Source organism: Cetorhinus maximus, chromosome 9 (genome assembly GCF_964194155.1).
Source record: "Cetorhinus maximus chromosome 9, sCetMax3.hap1.1, whole genome shotgun sequence".
In the NCBI taxonomy this organism is placed as follows: Eukaryota; Metazoa; Chordata; class Chondrichthyes; order Lamniformes; family Cetorhinidae; genus Cetorhinus; species Cetorhinus maximus.
In genome coordinates, this window is record NC_135887.1 from 108,557,982 (window position 1) to 108,572,225 (window position 14,244).

General features: G+C 40.2%; 1 protein-coding gene across 2 annotated transcripts in view; it reads left to right on the plus strand.

The window, feature by feature from the left end:
* Positions 1-13,021, plus strand: part of LOC144684899 (uncharacterized) — a 41,518-nt gene extending 28,497 nt beyond the window's left edge. For both annotated transcript variants that reach the window (XM_078549301.1, XM_078549302.1), the window contains 2 exons: positions 1,443-1,766; positions 10,798-13,021. In XM_078549301.1, coding sequence (XP_078405427.1) covers positions 1,443-1,766; positions 10,798-10,817 — 344 coding nt within the window. In that variant the 3' untranslated portion in view covers positions 10,818-13,021. The remainder of the gene's footprint in view (positions 1-1,442; positions 1,767-10,797) is intronic.
* Positions 13,022-14,244: the final 1,223 nt, after the last annotated feature.

Here is a 14,244-nt window from a genome sequence, read left to right on the forward strand (position 1 = left end):
GCATCCCCCATTTTGATCACTCCATCATTCGTGGTCCTCTCTGCAGCTCCTGAGGCCCTAAACTCTTGAATTTCCTTCCTCGATCTTACTACCCATCTTATTTCATTTGAGATGCTCCTTTAAAACCTACCCCTTTGACCAGTCTGCCCTAATATCTCATGTCGCTTGGTGTAAAATTTTGTTCAACAATGCACCAGTGAAGTGCCTTGGTACATTTCACTATGTTAAAGGTGTTATATAAATACATGTTGTTTAATAAAAGGGAGAAAATCATATCATGAACTGCTTGATACTTTTATTTCTGTTATCAGCAAAGCATATAATATGGTACACTAAGATTAAATTCAAAAAACTGCGGATGCTGGAAATCCAAAACAAAAATAAAAATACCTGGAAAAACTCAGCAGGTCTGACAGCATCTGCGGAGAGGAATAACAGTTAACATTTCGAGTCCGTATGACTGTTCAACAGAACTAAGGAAAAATAGAAGAGAGGTAAAATATAAGGCGGGGTGGGTGGGGGGGGGGGGGGCGGAAGAGAGACAGGTAGAGCTGGATAGAGGGCCAGTGATAGGTGGAGATTGCCAAAAGATGTCATAGACAAAAGGACAAAGAGGTGTTGGTGGTGATATTAGCTAAGAAATGTGCTAATAGGTAACATTAAGGGTAGAAAGCAGGACAAGCAAGGTACAGATATCCCTAGTGGGGGTGGGATGGGAGGAAGGGATCGAACTAGGCTAAAAGGTGGAGATAAAACAATGCATGGAAATACATTTAAAAATAATGGAAATAGGTGGGGAAAGAAAAATATGTATAAATTATTGGAAAAAAAGGGGGATCGGAAAGGGGGTGGGGATGGAAGAGAGAGTTCATGATCTAAAGTTGTTGAACTCAATATTCAGTCCGGAAGGCTGTAAAGTGCCTAGTCGGAAGATGAGGTGCTGTTCCTCCAGTTTGCGTTGAGCTTAGTACATCTGCTTTATAGTATAATTTATCATAATACAAACAGAATATTTGTTTTCCCAATGTATTATCTATACTGAGGGTATAGAAGCACATTCATGCCAAAACCTGATATAATCACATGTTGTTCCATTCATTGACATGTCGCGTAGTTTTGCTGGCAATGTATTTGTAGGATATCAGTTTAAATGATTTTTTATGTGCATAATTTTGATGCAAACAAGCAACAGGTTCTATAGTCATTTTAAATGTCTGAATTTGCGTTGTGTATATCATTATGGCACACAATGATATTCACTAAATAATAGTTGTACAATAGGATCTGAATGACCAAAATTTGAGATTTAGTGTAACCTCATCTTCTAGATATATGTTTGTGACAAATAACTTTACTAGCTTTTTTAAATTTTATTTTCTGTCAGTTAATGAAGTAACTTGCAAGATACTACAACATCTAACTTTTTTTTTGCGTTGTTACAGTATCTCCTCCAATAGTAGGAAACATACGATGTGAACCAGAATTCCCAGAGGCAGGAAAAGAAGCAACGATCGTATGCAACGCATATGGCTTCTTTCCAAAAGAAACAATGTTCATGTGGTTTAAAAATGATGAGAGAACTGATGATCCAGGAATCACTTCTACCGACCCCCAGTTAGATGAAGCGACTGGCTTCTTCTGCCGTGAAAGTCGATGGAAATTGTTAATTAAGCCAGAATATCATCAGATGGAATTCAGAGTTGAGGTTCTTCATTTCCCAACTTCACACAGGCCTTCAAGGTCCAGTTTCATCATGTGTATTGGAGGTAAGAATTTAGTGCATATTTTTTCTGTACTAAATTGGGACTAAACTTCATGTAAGCTGAACAATTCTATAAATGGGAATATTTTGTCAAACTTTCACATACTTAAATAACAACAAATGCAAATTTACCACAAATGTGTTGTATCAAAATAAATTTTGCTAGTCAGCACCGATGTGTTTTTGCTTATGAAATCACAGAATCTTAATGGCATGGAAGGAGGCCGTTCAGCCCATCATGTCTGCACCGGCTTTCCAAATGAGTATTATGACCTCGTGCCATTGCCCTGCCTTTTCCCTGTACCCTTGCACATTGTTTCTATTTAAATAATCATCTAATGCCCTCTTGAATGCCTTGATTGAACCTGCCTCCACCATACTTCCAGGCAGTGCATTCCAGACCCGAACTTCTTGTTGTGTGAAAATGGTTTTTCTCATGTCACACTTGCTTCTTTTGCAAATCACTTTACATCTGTGCCCTCTTATTCTTGATCCTTTTAGGAGTGGGAACAGCTTTTCCCTATCTACTCTGTCCAACCCTCTCACGATTTTGAACATCTCTATCAAATCTCTTCTCATTCGCCTTCTCTCCAAGGAGAACAGTCCCAACCTCTCCAATCTATCCTTATAGCTGAAGTTTCTCATCCCTGGAACCATTTTTGTAAACCTTTTCTGCATTCTCTCCAATGTGTTCACATCCTTCCTCTAAAATGGTGCCCAGAACTGTACACAATATTCCAGCTGAGGTCTAACGAGTGTCTTATATAAATTCAGCATAACCTCCCTGCTTTTGTACTCTATGCCCCTATTAAAGTCCAGGATACTATGTGCTTTCTTAACTGCTCTCTCCACCTGTCCTGCCACCTTCAATGATCTATGCACATATACACCCAAGTCTTTCTGCTCTTGCACCCCCTTCAAAATTTCACGCCTTATTTTATATTCTGTCCATGTTCTCTGTACCAAAATGCATCACCTCACACTTCTGCACATTGAACTTCATCTGCCACCTACCTGCCCACTCTACCAACTTGTCTATGTCCTCTTGAAGTTCCACACCATCCTCCCCACAGTTCACAACACTCCCAAGCTTCGTATCACCTGCAAAGTTTGAAATTGTCCCCTGCACACCAAGATCTAGATCATCAATATATATATCAGGAAAAGCAAGGGTCCCAATACCGACCCCTGGGGATCTCCACTATAAACCTTCCTCCAGCCTGAAAAATATCCATTGACCATTACCCTCTGCTTCCTATTTTTCAGCCAATTTTATAACCACGTTGCTACTGTCCCTTTTATTCCATGAGCAATAACTTTTCTCACAAGTCTGCTGTGTGGCACTGTATCAATCCCTTTTCAAAGACCATGTACGCCACATCAAGACCATTACCTTCATCAACCTTTTCTGTTACCTCTTCAAAAAACTCCAGCAAGTAGTTAAAACACGATTTCCCCTTTAGAAATCCATGCTGGCTCTTCCTTTCCAACCCATATTTTTCCGTGACTACTAATTCTATCCCGAATAATTGTTTTTAGAATCTTGCCCACCACTGAAGTTAAACTGACTGGTCTGTAATTGCTGGGCTTATGCTTACAACCTTTCTTGAACAAGGATGTAATGTTTGCAATTCTCCAGTCCTCTGGCACCACCCCTGAGTCTCAGGAAGACTGAAAGATTATGGCCAGTGCCCCTGCAATTTCTGCTCTCACTTCCTTCAATATTCTTGGATGCATCTTGCCCAGTCCTGGTGCTTTGTCAACTTTAAGTGCTGATAGTCTATTCAACACTTCCTCCTCATCAATTTTGAACCCTTCTAGTGACAGAGTTTCCTCTTCTGTCACCATGGCCTGGGTAGCATCTACCTCCTTTGTAAAGGCATATGCAAAGTATTCATTTAATACCTCACCCATGGCCCCTTCGTCCATGTGTAAATTCCCTTTTAGGCCCTTAATTGGCCCTACTCCTCCTTTTACCACCTTTTTACTATTTATATGCCTATAGAAGACTTTGGGATTCCCTTTTGTGTTGGCTGCCAGCCCTCTCTCATAACCCCTCCTTGCTTCTCTAATATGCTTTTTCACTTCTCCTCTGAACCTTCTGTACTCTTCTTGGTTCTTAATTGTATTTTCTACCTGACACCTGTCATAAGCGCACTTTTTCTTCTTTATCTTAATTTCAATCTCCTTTTTCATCCAGGGAGCTCTGGATTTGTTTGTCCTACCTTTCCCTTTTGATGGAATATATCTTGACTGTGCCCGAACCAATTCTTTTTTGAAAAGAAGGTAGCCCATTGTTCAGCTACAGTTTTTATGCCAAGCTTTAATTCCAGTCTATTTGGCCCAGTTCCGTTCTTGCCCCATCGATGTCGGCTCTTGTCCAGTTAATTATTTTTACTTTAGATTGCCTATCTACCTTCTTTATCATCATCCTAAAACATATAATGATCACTGTCTCCTAAATGTTCCCCCACTGACACTTGATCTACTTGGCCCACCTCATTTCCAAGAACCAGGACTTTTCTTGTTGGATTGGACACATACTGCTGTAGAAAATTCTCCTGAACACAATCTAGGAAGTTTTGCCCCTCTCCACCCTTTACACTATCACTGTCCAGTCTACATTCAGATATTAAAGTTCCCCATTATAACTACTCTATAATGCTTGCATCTCTCTGTGATTCCCCTGCAGAATTGTTCTTCTACGTCCTTCTCACTATTTGGTGGTCTATAGACGACACCGAGCAATGTAATTGCACCCTTTTTGTTCCTTAGCTCTAGCCAAATTGATTCTGTCCTTGAACCCTCTGGGACATCCTCTTTCTCCAGCACTGCAATGCTATCCTTAACCAATACCACCACCCCTCCTCCTTTCCTTCCTTTCCTATCTCTTCTGAACACCTTGGGAATATTTAACATCCAATTCTGCCCTTCCTTGAGCCAGGTCTCAGTTATCACCACAACATCATATTTCCACATGGTAATCTGTGCCTGTAGCTCCCCAATCTTATTTACTGTACTCTGTGCATTCAGATATATGCATAGTAAACCTGATTTAGATTGTGTTACTTTCTCCCTTACCCAGATTTTACCTATTAACTTACTAGTCTCTATACTAGTGCTATCTGTCCCTCCCAATATTTTATGCACCCTGATATTCCCCTCTAATATTTTTTATTGGTTCCCACAACCCTGCTGAGTTAGTTTAAAGCCCTCCCAACAGCACTAGCAAAACACTCCGCAAGGAACTCAGTCCCATCTCTGTTCAAGTGCAACCCGTACGGCTTGTACAAGTGCCAAGCTGGATGGGTTGCACCTAAACATCTAATATAATGCCAATATTTCCTGCTTCTCAGTACTTTTTTTTTAATACTAGATTACATATAGCATGAAATAGGGTCCTAATTGGATTAGAACTATTTTGAAATTCTAATACATATATTTAATCATCAAATTGAATTATTTTTGAATCAAAACATGTGCAAGAAAATCAAAATAATTGTGGACAACAAAAGAGAATGAATGTGAATATTTATAAGCATGTAACCCAAATGCACATGCATATCATTACAACATAAGAACAGGAGTAGGCCATATAGTCCGTCAAGCCATTTCCAATATCCAGTGAGATCCTGGCTGATCCGTGACCTGACTCCATGTACCTGCTTTGTCCCATATCCCTTTATACCTTTGGTTAGCAGAATCTGTCAATCTCATAATTAAAATTAACAATTGACCCTATATCAACTGCCATTTATGGAAGCGAGCTCCAAACTTCTACCATCCTGTGCTTTAAGAAGCGTTTCCTAACTTTACTCCTAAGAGGCCTTACTCTACTATTTTTTAGGCTATGACTTATTGTCAATAGTAAGGATTAGTTTTGAGACCTTAAGAATGTTGACAGACAGGGACTTGGTCGATGGTAAGGTGTTTCATGTTGCAGGTTCCTGGCTTCCTGCAGCATCATCAATCTCACGAGTACCTTGCGAGTTATACAGCTTGGCCTCAGGAACACTTTTGGCTGAACCTGTGATTCCAGAGGGTTTGTTCAAACCCCAGCCACACTTTGTGATGAGGTTCAAACAGCTTCATCATCCTCATCAAGTTCTGAGCATTTCTTTGTTAATGAGTTTATGAATTCTACCCTTGGATGTCTAGGCCTTTCATTTTCCACTTGCTGAGCCGGATAATCGTGGAACTCATGCCTGATCTGTGCTGAAATGCATCAGTGCTGCTTTGCGCTCATTGTCTCTCGTTGGTGGATTGTTTAATCTTCTAAGATTGAGGAGCATGTGCACAACAAAAAGACCCCTCGTCCTAAACTCTTCTAGTGTAAATTGTCTGTCTCTAACCTATCAGTTTCCCTTAATATTGTGAAAACTTCGATCAAATCATCCCCGATCTTCTAAATTCCAGAGGACACTGCCCTAGTTTATGTAATCTCTTCTCATTGAAGAATTAGATAAAGGTTCATGTTAATTAAATCTGGTTTATTGCTCATTACTATATCTAATATGGCCTGCTGCACTCCTTCCCTTGTTGGTTCCAGGATACATTGTTGTAGAAAACCATCCTGAATGCACTCAAGAAACGCATTCTTTCTGACATTGAGCTTCTCTGCTTATCACAATCTCTATGGAAATTTAAATCTCCCCATTAAAGCCAATCTGTCTCTACTACATGCTTAGCTAATCTCTGCATTAATACATTCTGCCACTTAACAGCTGCCCACGAGTCTTTTTTGCCTTAACTCTACTTGTAGAGTCTCCACTGCCTTTTTTTTAACCTCTCATTTTTCCCTCTCCTTTCATAGAAGTAATTTCATTCTTAATTGGTAATGCTACTTCTTCCCCTCTATAAGATTCTTTATCCTTCATCCAGATTTTATAACCAACTTCAGTTTCCAGTTCTACTCGTTTTGTTTACCCTTCTGCCAATTTGCACGCGGTTCAGGTAATAATCCAGAGATTATAATCCCTGAAGTCCAGTTTTTAAATTTAGCTTTGTGGTACTAGCTAAACTAGCCTCCTCTTTCCTATGTTGTTAGTTCTAACAATTGGACCACAACAAAAATAGAAAGTGCTGGAAATACAAAGCAGAGTATTTCTAGCACTGTTTTTATTTCAGATTTTTAGCTTCCGCAGTATTTTGCTTTTCTTAATTGGGCCACAATGACTTCATCTTTCTCCCTCTCTCTTAATATCCTTTCAGTCTTACTCAAAATGATCCTCACCTTGATACCAGGAAAGCACTATAGCATGTGGGGCCTCTTGATGCTGCTTACAAATGATACTATTCGTCCCCCTAATTACTGAATCCCCTACAACTACGAAATTATGCTCCTCATCTCCTCCCTTTGGACATCCTCTTGCATGAAGGTGCTGTGATCAGCATTCTTGCTATCCTTCCAACAGTCTTCATCCATATCCTCATAGGTAGCAAGTACATTGTATCTGTTGGATAGGATCAGTTTCTGCAGTTCCTTGGTTCTCTTTATTACCTGGGTTTCCCTTACTCTGTCTGCTATTGGGTATACCTAGCCCATTCTAATCCTACACCCCTCTACAAGATGTGACTGAGGTCTGAAGCAGACTGTCCAAATACTTCCCTTGAAAGATTTCGATAATATACTAATTTTAGATTTTATATTAACTGGGACTAACATTTTGGGATCTCAACCTAATTTTAAATAGACTATACTAACTTTTTGCCTGCTGAGAGGATGGATAATTAAACAGTTAAGATAGGGTGCTAGCAATTTGCAGCTGTGAGGCAGTTTTAATCAGACTGTCAGTACTAATGCTATTGATAAGAGCTAGGAACCTGCTTGTCTGAACTGTTTGCTGCACCCTTTTGTTTTAAAAGTGACAGTAAGAACCAGCTCCAGTGCTAATAGTTCTACCCTCAATATAAATCCCTTCCTATAGGGATGAGGGTTAGTAGAACATGTGCACACCTTTTTAATAACATGTTGATCATTTAAGTATATCAGTAGAGTAAGTCATTTAAGACATCTTTGCTTATCCTGTTTCACCATGAGAGACATTGTTTAACACCTGGTATAAATGGCTTTCAAGTCATGCGTGACTAGTTCTGTGTGTATGTGAAAACAACTTGAGAAGGCCAACTAGCCATATTTTTTGGTAAGGATGCAGCATGTTTTATGGGAGTGTCATCTGTACTTTTAATCATGTAATATCCAGAGATAGCATTAAGTACAAAGAATGAACATCTGTTTTCAGTAACTGGTTATGAGTCTCTAGCCATGCAGATTGGGAGGGAAAGCTAGTGACCTCACTTTTAACCAATTGAGAGGGTTAATGCAAGCTTTTTTTTTCATGGGATGTGAGTGTTACTGGCTAGGCCAGCATTTATTGCCCATCCCTAATTGCCCTTGGGGAGATAATGGTGAGCTGCCTTCTTGAACAGCTGCAGTGGTGTAGGTACACCCACAGTGCTGTGAGGCAGGGAGTTCCAGGATTTTGACCCAGCGACAGTGATAGAATGGCAATATAGTTTCAGGTCAGGATGGTGTGGATAGAGGGGAACTTGTGGGTGGTGGTGTTCCCATGCACCTGCTGTCCTTGTCCTTCTAGGTGGTAGAGATTGCAGGGTTGGAGGGTGCTGACGAAGGAGTCTCGGTGAGATGGTCGGATTCTCTTTTGTTGGAGATGATCATTGTCTGGCACTTGTGTGGTGTGAATGTTACTTGCCACTTATCAGCCTAAGCCTGAATGTTGTCTTGCTGCATATGGAAATTGACGGCTTCAGTATCTGAGAAGTCACCCAAATGGCGCTTAAAATTGTGCAATCATCAGTGAACATCCCCGCTTCTGACCTTCTGATGGACAGAAGGTCATTGATGAAGCAGCTGACGATGATTGGGCCTAGGGTACTACGCTGAGGAACTCCTGCAATGGTGTCCTGGGACGGAAATGATTGATGAACAACCATAACCATCTTCCTTTGTGTCAGGTATGTCTCCAACCAGTGGAGAGTTTTCCCCCTGACTCCCCTTGACTCCAGTTTTGCTAGGGCTCCTTGTTTCACACGGTCAAATGCTGCCTTGATGCCAAGGGCAGTCACTGTCACCTTCTCTCTTGAGTTCAGCTCTTCTGTCATGTTTGGACTAAGACTGTAAAGAGGTCAGGAGCTGAGTGGCCTTGGCGGAATCCAAACTGTGTGTCAGTGAGCAGGTTATTGCTGAATAAGTGCCATTTGATAGCACTGTCAATGGCACCTTGCTGCTAATAGAGAGTAGTGTTTTGTGTCCAGGACATACCTGCAGTTTTCCATATTGCCTGGATGGATGCCAGTGTTGTAGCTGTACTGGAACAGCTTGGCTAAAGGTGAAGCTAGTGTCTTCAGTACTATTGCTGGAATACTGTCAGGGCCTGTAGCCTTTGCAGTATCCAGTGACTTCAACTGTTTCCTGATATCATGTGGACTGAATCAAATTGGCTGAAGACTAGCATCTGTGATGCTGGGGACCTCTGGAGGAAGTGTCATCAAGCCAGGTCCAAATATGGCTTAAGCACCCTCAGAATTAAAGACACATATCGAAGGTTTCAAGACACCTTCTTGGTGTCGTACCATCACTTGTAGGGTGACAACTTTCCTGAGACACATCAAATCAGGACAAAGACTTCATGTTCTGTCAGCAACTAGGGGATTCTGGATTCTTGGGAGGGGCAGGGTGTATGGTGAATGGGGGGCAGGTGGGAGAAAAGAATATCCTTGCTCTCTTTACTGACTTTAGTTCAGTACATTTACCTTTGTTTAATCAATTCTACTTTGGTTGACTATACCTGATTGTCTCTGTCAGTCAGTTCAGCAAGACCCATGGAAATTGTGAATTTGGGATACAAAGTTAAATTGACTAAAAATAACAGCATGTTATTTTAATCAGGTCCAAATTCTTATATAATTGCTGCCTAGCAAATATGGGGCCTTGCTGCGTAAAAGCTAAAAGCAGTCAGTGTTGAGAGAACAATCAGCAGTGATAATAGTGGAGCCTTGTTTCTAATTAATCTGATCAACTGTTAGATTCAGAGAGGGAAACCCCTAAAGGGAGCCCTGTATCAGGACCAAACAGGCAGTGAAATGATGTTAAATTTCTAAGTAGGAATTCAATTAGGTATACAGAGGTAGAGCCAGAGGAAAAACCTTCTCATGAAAGAGGAGGAAGAGAATATCATGCCAAATGGTTGGCAACTTTCCATGAAAGACTGGAAAGGATGTGCAACGTGAGTGACATTACGTTTCTCCAGGATGAGTGCTTGAACAGTACGGGCTCTCCAGTCAGCATTTAAGGAAATTTTGGCAAGCATCGAGGATCGAGTTTAGTGTAAAAAGATGAGAGTTGACTGAGTTATGAAACCAATCAGTTATGCAGCTTTTCTTTGCGCGCAAGAAAAGGAAGGGATTATTGAGGAACTAGATCAGGCGATTGCTGAAAAAGGTAAAATTACCACTGAAATAGGTCAAATTACCCTGAAAACAATGTTAACTAAGTTGTGTACAGAACACCCCGCTCAGTGGATCAACATGTTACCTTTGTTTGGTAGCAATTTGGTCCACACCACACCACACTACACAAGTGTCCCCTGTGAAGCCATGACAGGCAGATTGATGAGATTTCAAGGCCATTGAACCTTGACTGGAACAACTCCTTCAATGCTTCAAGCCTGTAACATGAATAGGCTTGAGCAATTGGTACGGAACATAGACACTGTGAACAGGATTGTAGCAAAGAATTTCAGAAAATCAAAACAGCAGATTAAAAAGTAATTTGACAAAAAGGTACATCTCTCAGAATACCATGTCAGGGATCAGGTCATGGTAATAAATTAGAGTAAGAAAGAACACTCTTTGAACCCAAATGGAAGGGATTGTACCATGTAATGGACAAGTTGAACCCAGCAATCTGTCTGATTAAAGTACTTGTCAAAGCAAATGGGAAATGTAACAAAGTCAAGTGGTATCATATTAATCAGCTGAAAACTGTAAAACTAAATAATACACTTGCCTTACAGGCCACAGAGAGAAGATGTGAAATGTGGACTCCGTCTGATACTGTTATCGACTCATCTGTCACTGACGACTGTTTATGTTGAAGAAGATAGAACTGCATAATTTTCAGACCCGATACTGCATCACCCACTTAACTTGAACTTGAAAGACACTCGCTTGACCGGTCAGTCGGATCCAACTGACTTATGATATTGCTTTTGAAAGACTGCAGGTGATTCCAGACAATGCAGGAAAGGTAGAGCCCTGGGGTTATAGAGGATAAAATTAAGGGGAGCTGTTTTGCTAACTGAACCCTGAAAGGTAGGCGACATACATGGATAATTAAAAAAGGGCAAGGGTATGTCTAGTGTGTGAATATGGTTGGAAGCATCTCAAGGAAGGATCCAAAGTTAACAATTTTATTTGGTTCATGAGACAGGTGACAAATAAGGACATATAGGAAAAGACAGGAGATCCCGGGACAAAAACCCACCCCAACCCTAACTATGACAAACCCACCTGAGAATTATGTTACGTTATGTTGGCCTAGATGGCGGAGTGAATTCCACTCAGGTAACTACATGTGCATAAGAGGAGATAAGATGGACTCAGACATTCAAAATTGGGACATAGTAAAAGAGCAACACCTGAAATAGCTTGTGAACCAGATTCCTGGTACTCCAGGAAGCCCAAACAAGGTAAACACACCCCCATCGTGTGAAAGAGACTTGCTCCATGCAATCCCGATCGTGATCATGCCTGTATGCCTGGAAACCCACAGTTATTGGCATAGTGGGCTGCTCCACAGTATGTTTTAGAAGACTTTATCACATTGTCGCACTTAAACCACCCTTTCTAGTTAATGGACTTGGAACAAGTGTTGCAAAGGTAGTGTGTCCCAAACACTGACAGGGTCCTGGCAGTGGTTTAGTTGTCATTCCTTGCAACACAGTATTGTATCACGATGTACACCATGAAGTGGTACCAGTAATGATCAATCTAACTGATATGGGATTACCAAAATGGTGCAAACACAAGACCAGAACCTTGCAGGAAAGAATGTTACATCAGCTAATTAAATAATTTTGGGAAAGAACAGGTACCATGGTAGACGAGGAAGAAATCACTGATTTGTTTAAGGCATCAGAGACTAGTGCAGAACACAAATGAGCCCAAAGTATAATCAATATAATGAAGCATTCAGCACAGGTGTGTTCATATTGAATAGCTTGGGCCTGGCTGGCCTAGACTATTCTGTAAGCGCCATTGGAAACAGATTGAGAAAGATATTAACTAAAGCAAATGATATAGATCAGAAAGAACTTGCTGAGGGTCAGATTATGACAGTACAGCTAAGAGATATAGAAGGAGAGCTTGAGAAACATGCCCACCAAATAAATAAGATCTTAAGGGAAAATCAAGATGGATTATCAGAAGCAGTAGAAAATGATAGCTTCATAGCTTGTGGTTCTTGGATTGTAGAACAAATTAGAGAGAACTTAAAAATTCCAGAAGGGAAATTACTTTCATGGATCACAGACATGCACCTACATGCCTGCTCTCAGACTCACTCATGACGTCTGTATAGCTAGAGGTTTAGTGCAGGTAAAACATGGATGCCACCTGAAGGATGAGACAAACATAATTGGAATAGTCCATTATTACCCCATATTGAAAGCAAATAAAAGAGCTAGTCCCTTGTTTAGGATTGAGAACATCAAAATTAAAAACAAAGGTCACATACTCTAGTATCATCAGAATCCAGAAAATGTAGCCCTGATAAATGGAACAATTTGGGTAGACCCTGACTTGAAAGGTTGTACCTACAGAGGTTATAACTTGGTCTGCCCTTATAACATTTCTCACACAACACCAGCATGTGGATTTACCTGGGACCAAAAAGACCCTAACTGCACCATGATGGCAACTGAGGAAGAGAATTTCCTGTACAAGAGAATTTCAGATCATAAAGAGAAAGGAAAATACTATATAACCGCTACCTCAGAGGATATCAGTATAGTAACCTGGCTTGCCCCACTGACTCAGGTATCTTTTGATTGACCCCTGCCCCATCAGTACTGATGAGTTTTACACAGCATATACAACCACTGGCAGTTAGACATCACTGTTTGGCATGATGTGCAGGCACAGTTACATGAGTACTTTAGCAGATTTTGATATATTTTTCCCATTGTCTAAACACCTGATGGAACTGATACAAGGGATTAATTCCTCCAACTGACATTTTTATCTGTTGCAACAATGGAATGCAGAAGTTAAAGAAGAAAATACCTGAGATTGGAGTTCAGAGATGTTGGTGGAACTTTAGTCTAAACATTAAGATACCATCATCGATTAAAGTGGAATCACACATTTTGGTTGCAATTCAGTTGATTATTGGTTTGATCATTGCAGTCAGATATATGAAGAGAATATATACCTGCCCTCCTGGGAACGCGACGCAAATAGATTTGATTCAGATTTTGAGAGGAATCAAGTATAAATATCTTCTTCAAGGTGGGGACTGTAAGATTTCGATTAATGTACTAATTTTATGATTTTATATTAATTAGGACTAATGTTTAGGGATCTCATTCACCACATTTAAATAGACTATCTTAAGTTCTTGCCCGCTAAGAAGTGAAGTAATTAAACAGTTCAGTTGCATAAGAATAGGTCTGCAGTCCAGCAAATAAGACATCAGTTGGCACACTGAACCAGAAGGTAGACCAACAGTCACTCCAGAATGAGTGTGAACTGTACAGGAATTCCCACACATCTGTTACCAGATCGAAATTATTGTTTGTTGTAATTCATTTGTAAAGTTAATATAGACGGATGCTTTTTACCAAACTATTGAGGCTGGAAGGCAAATTTTGTCATTAGTATTGATCACAGCATAAAAACTGTGCCTTTTGAATCCAATAACATGCTATTAGGTTAAATTGTGATAAAGAAAACAGTGTATTGTCATTTTTTGCATATGGGATTGATTTCCCACTGGACTGAAACCAGCAAACTGATGTAATTTAAATGGACATGAGCAGGAAATTACCTCATCAGTTCTGTGATTCCCTTTGCCATTCTTGGGATTTTCTTCCAGAAGGGGATGTAAAATGTACTGGTGATTATATCAAAATCATATGCATCATCTGATATATATGCCATTTTGTTCCTATGGCAGCATAAAGGCCTTAAAAACCTATAAACATAAGTGCCAAATTTATAAGAAAAGAAACTTTTTTGAATCAAAGTGAAGTTTGCTGAATAAATAGAGGCCTTCTGCAGCCAATCTCTGTCCTACACTAGACAGGCTCCCAGACACAATTAGAGGTGTTTGTCCAAAAGATTTAAAGGAAGTTTGTGTTAACTTTTCTTATACATGGTGTATCCAATCAAGTCCTAGCTCCAAATGTATCAGATCATGTCTTGATATCGCTAAGAACAATTAATGTATCAGATCATGTCCT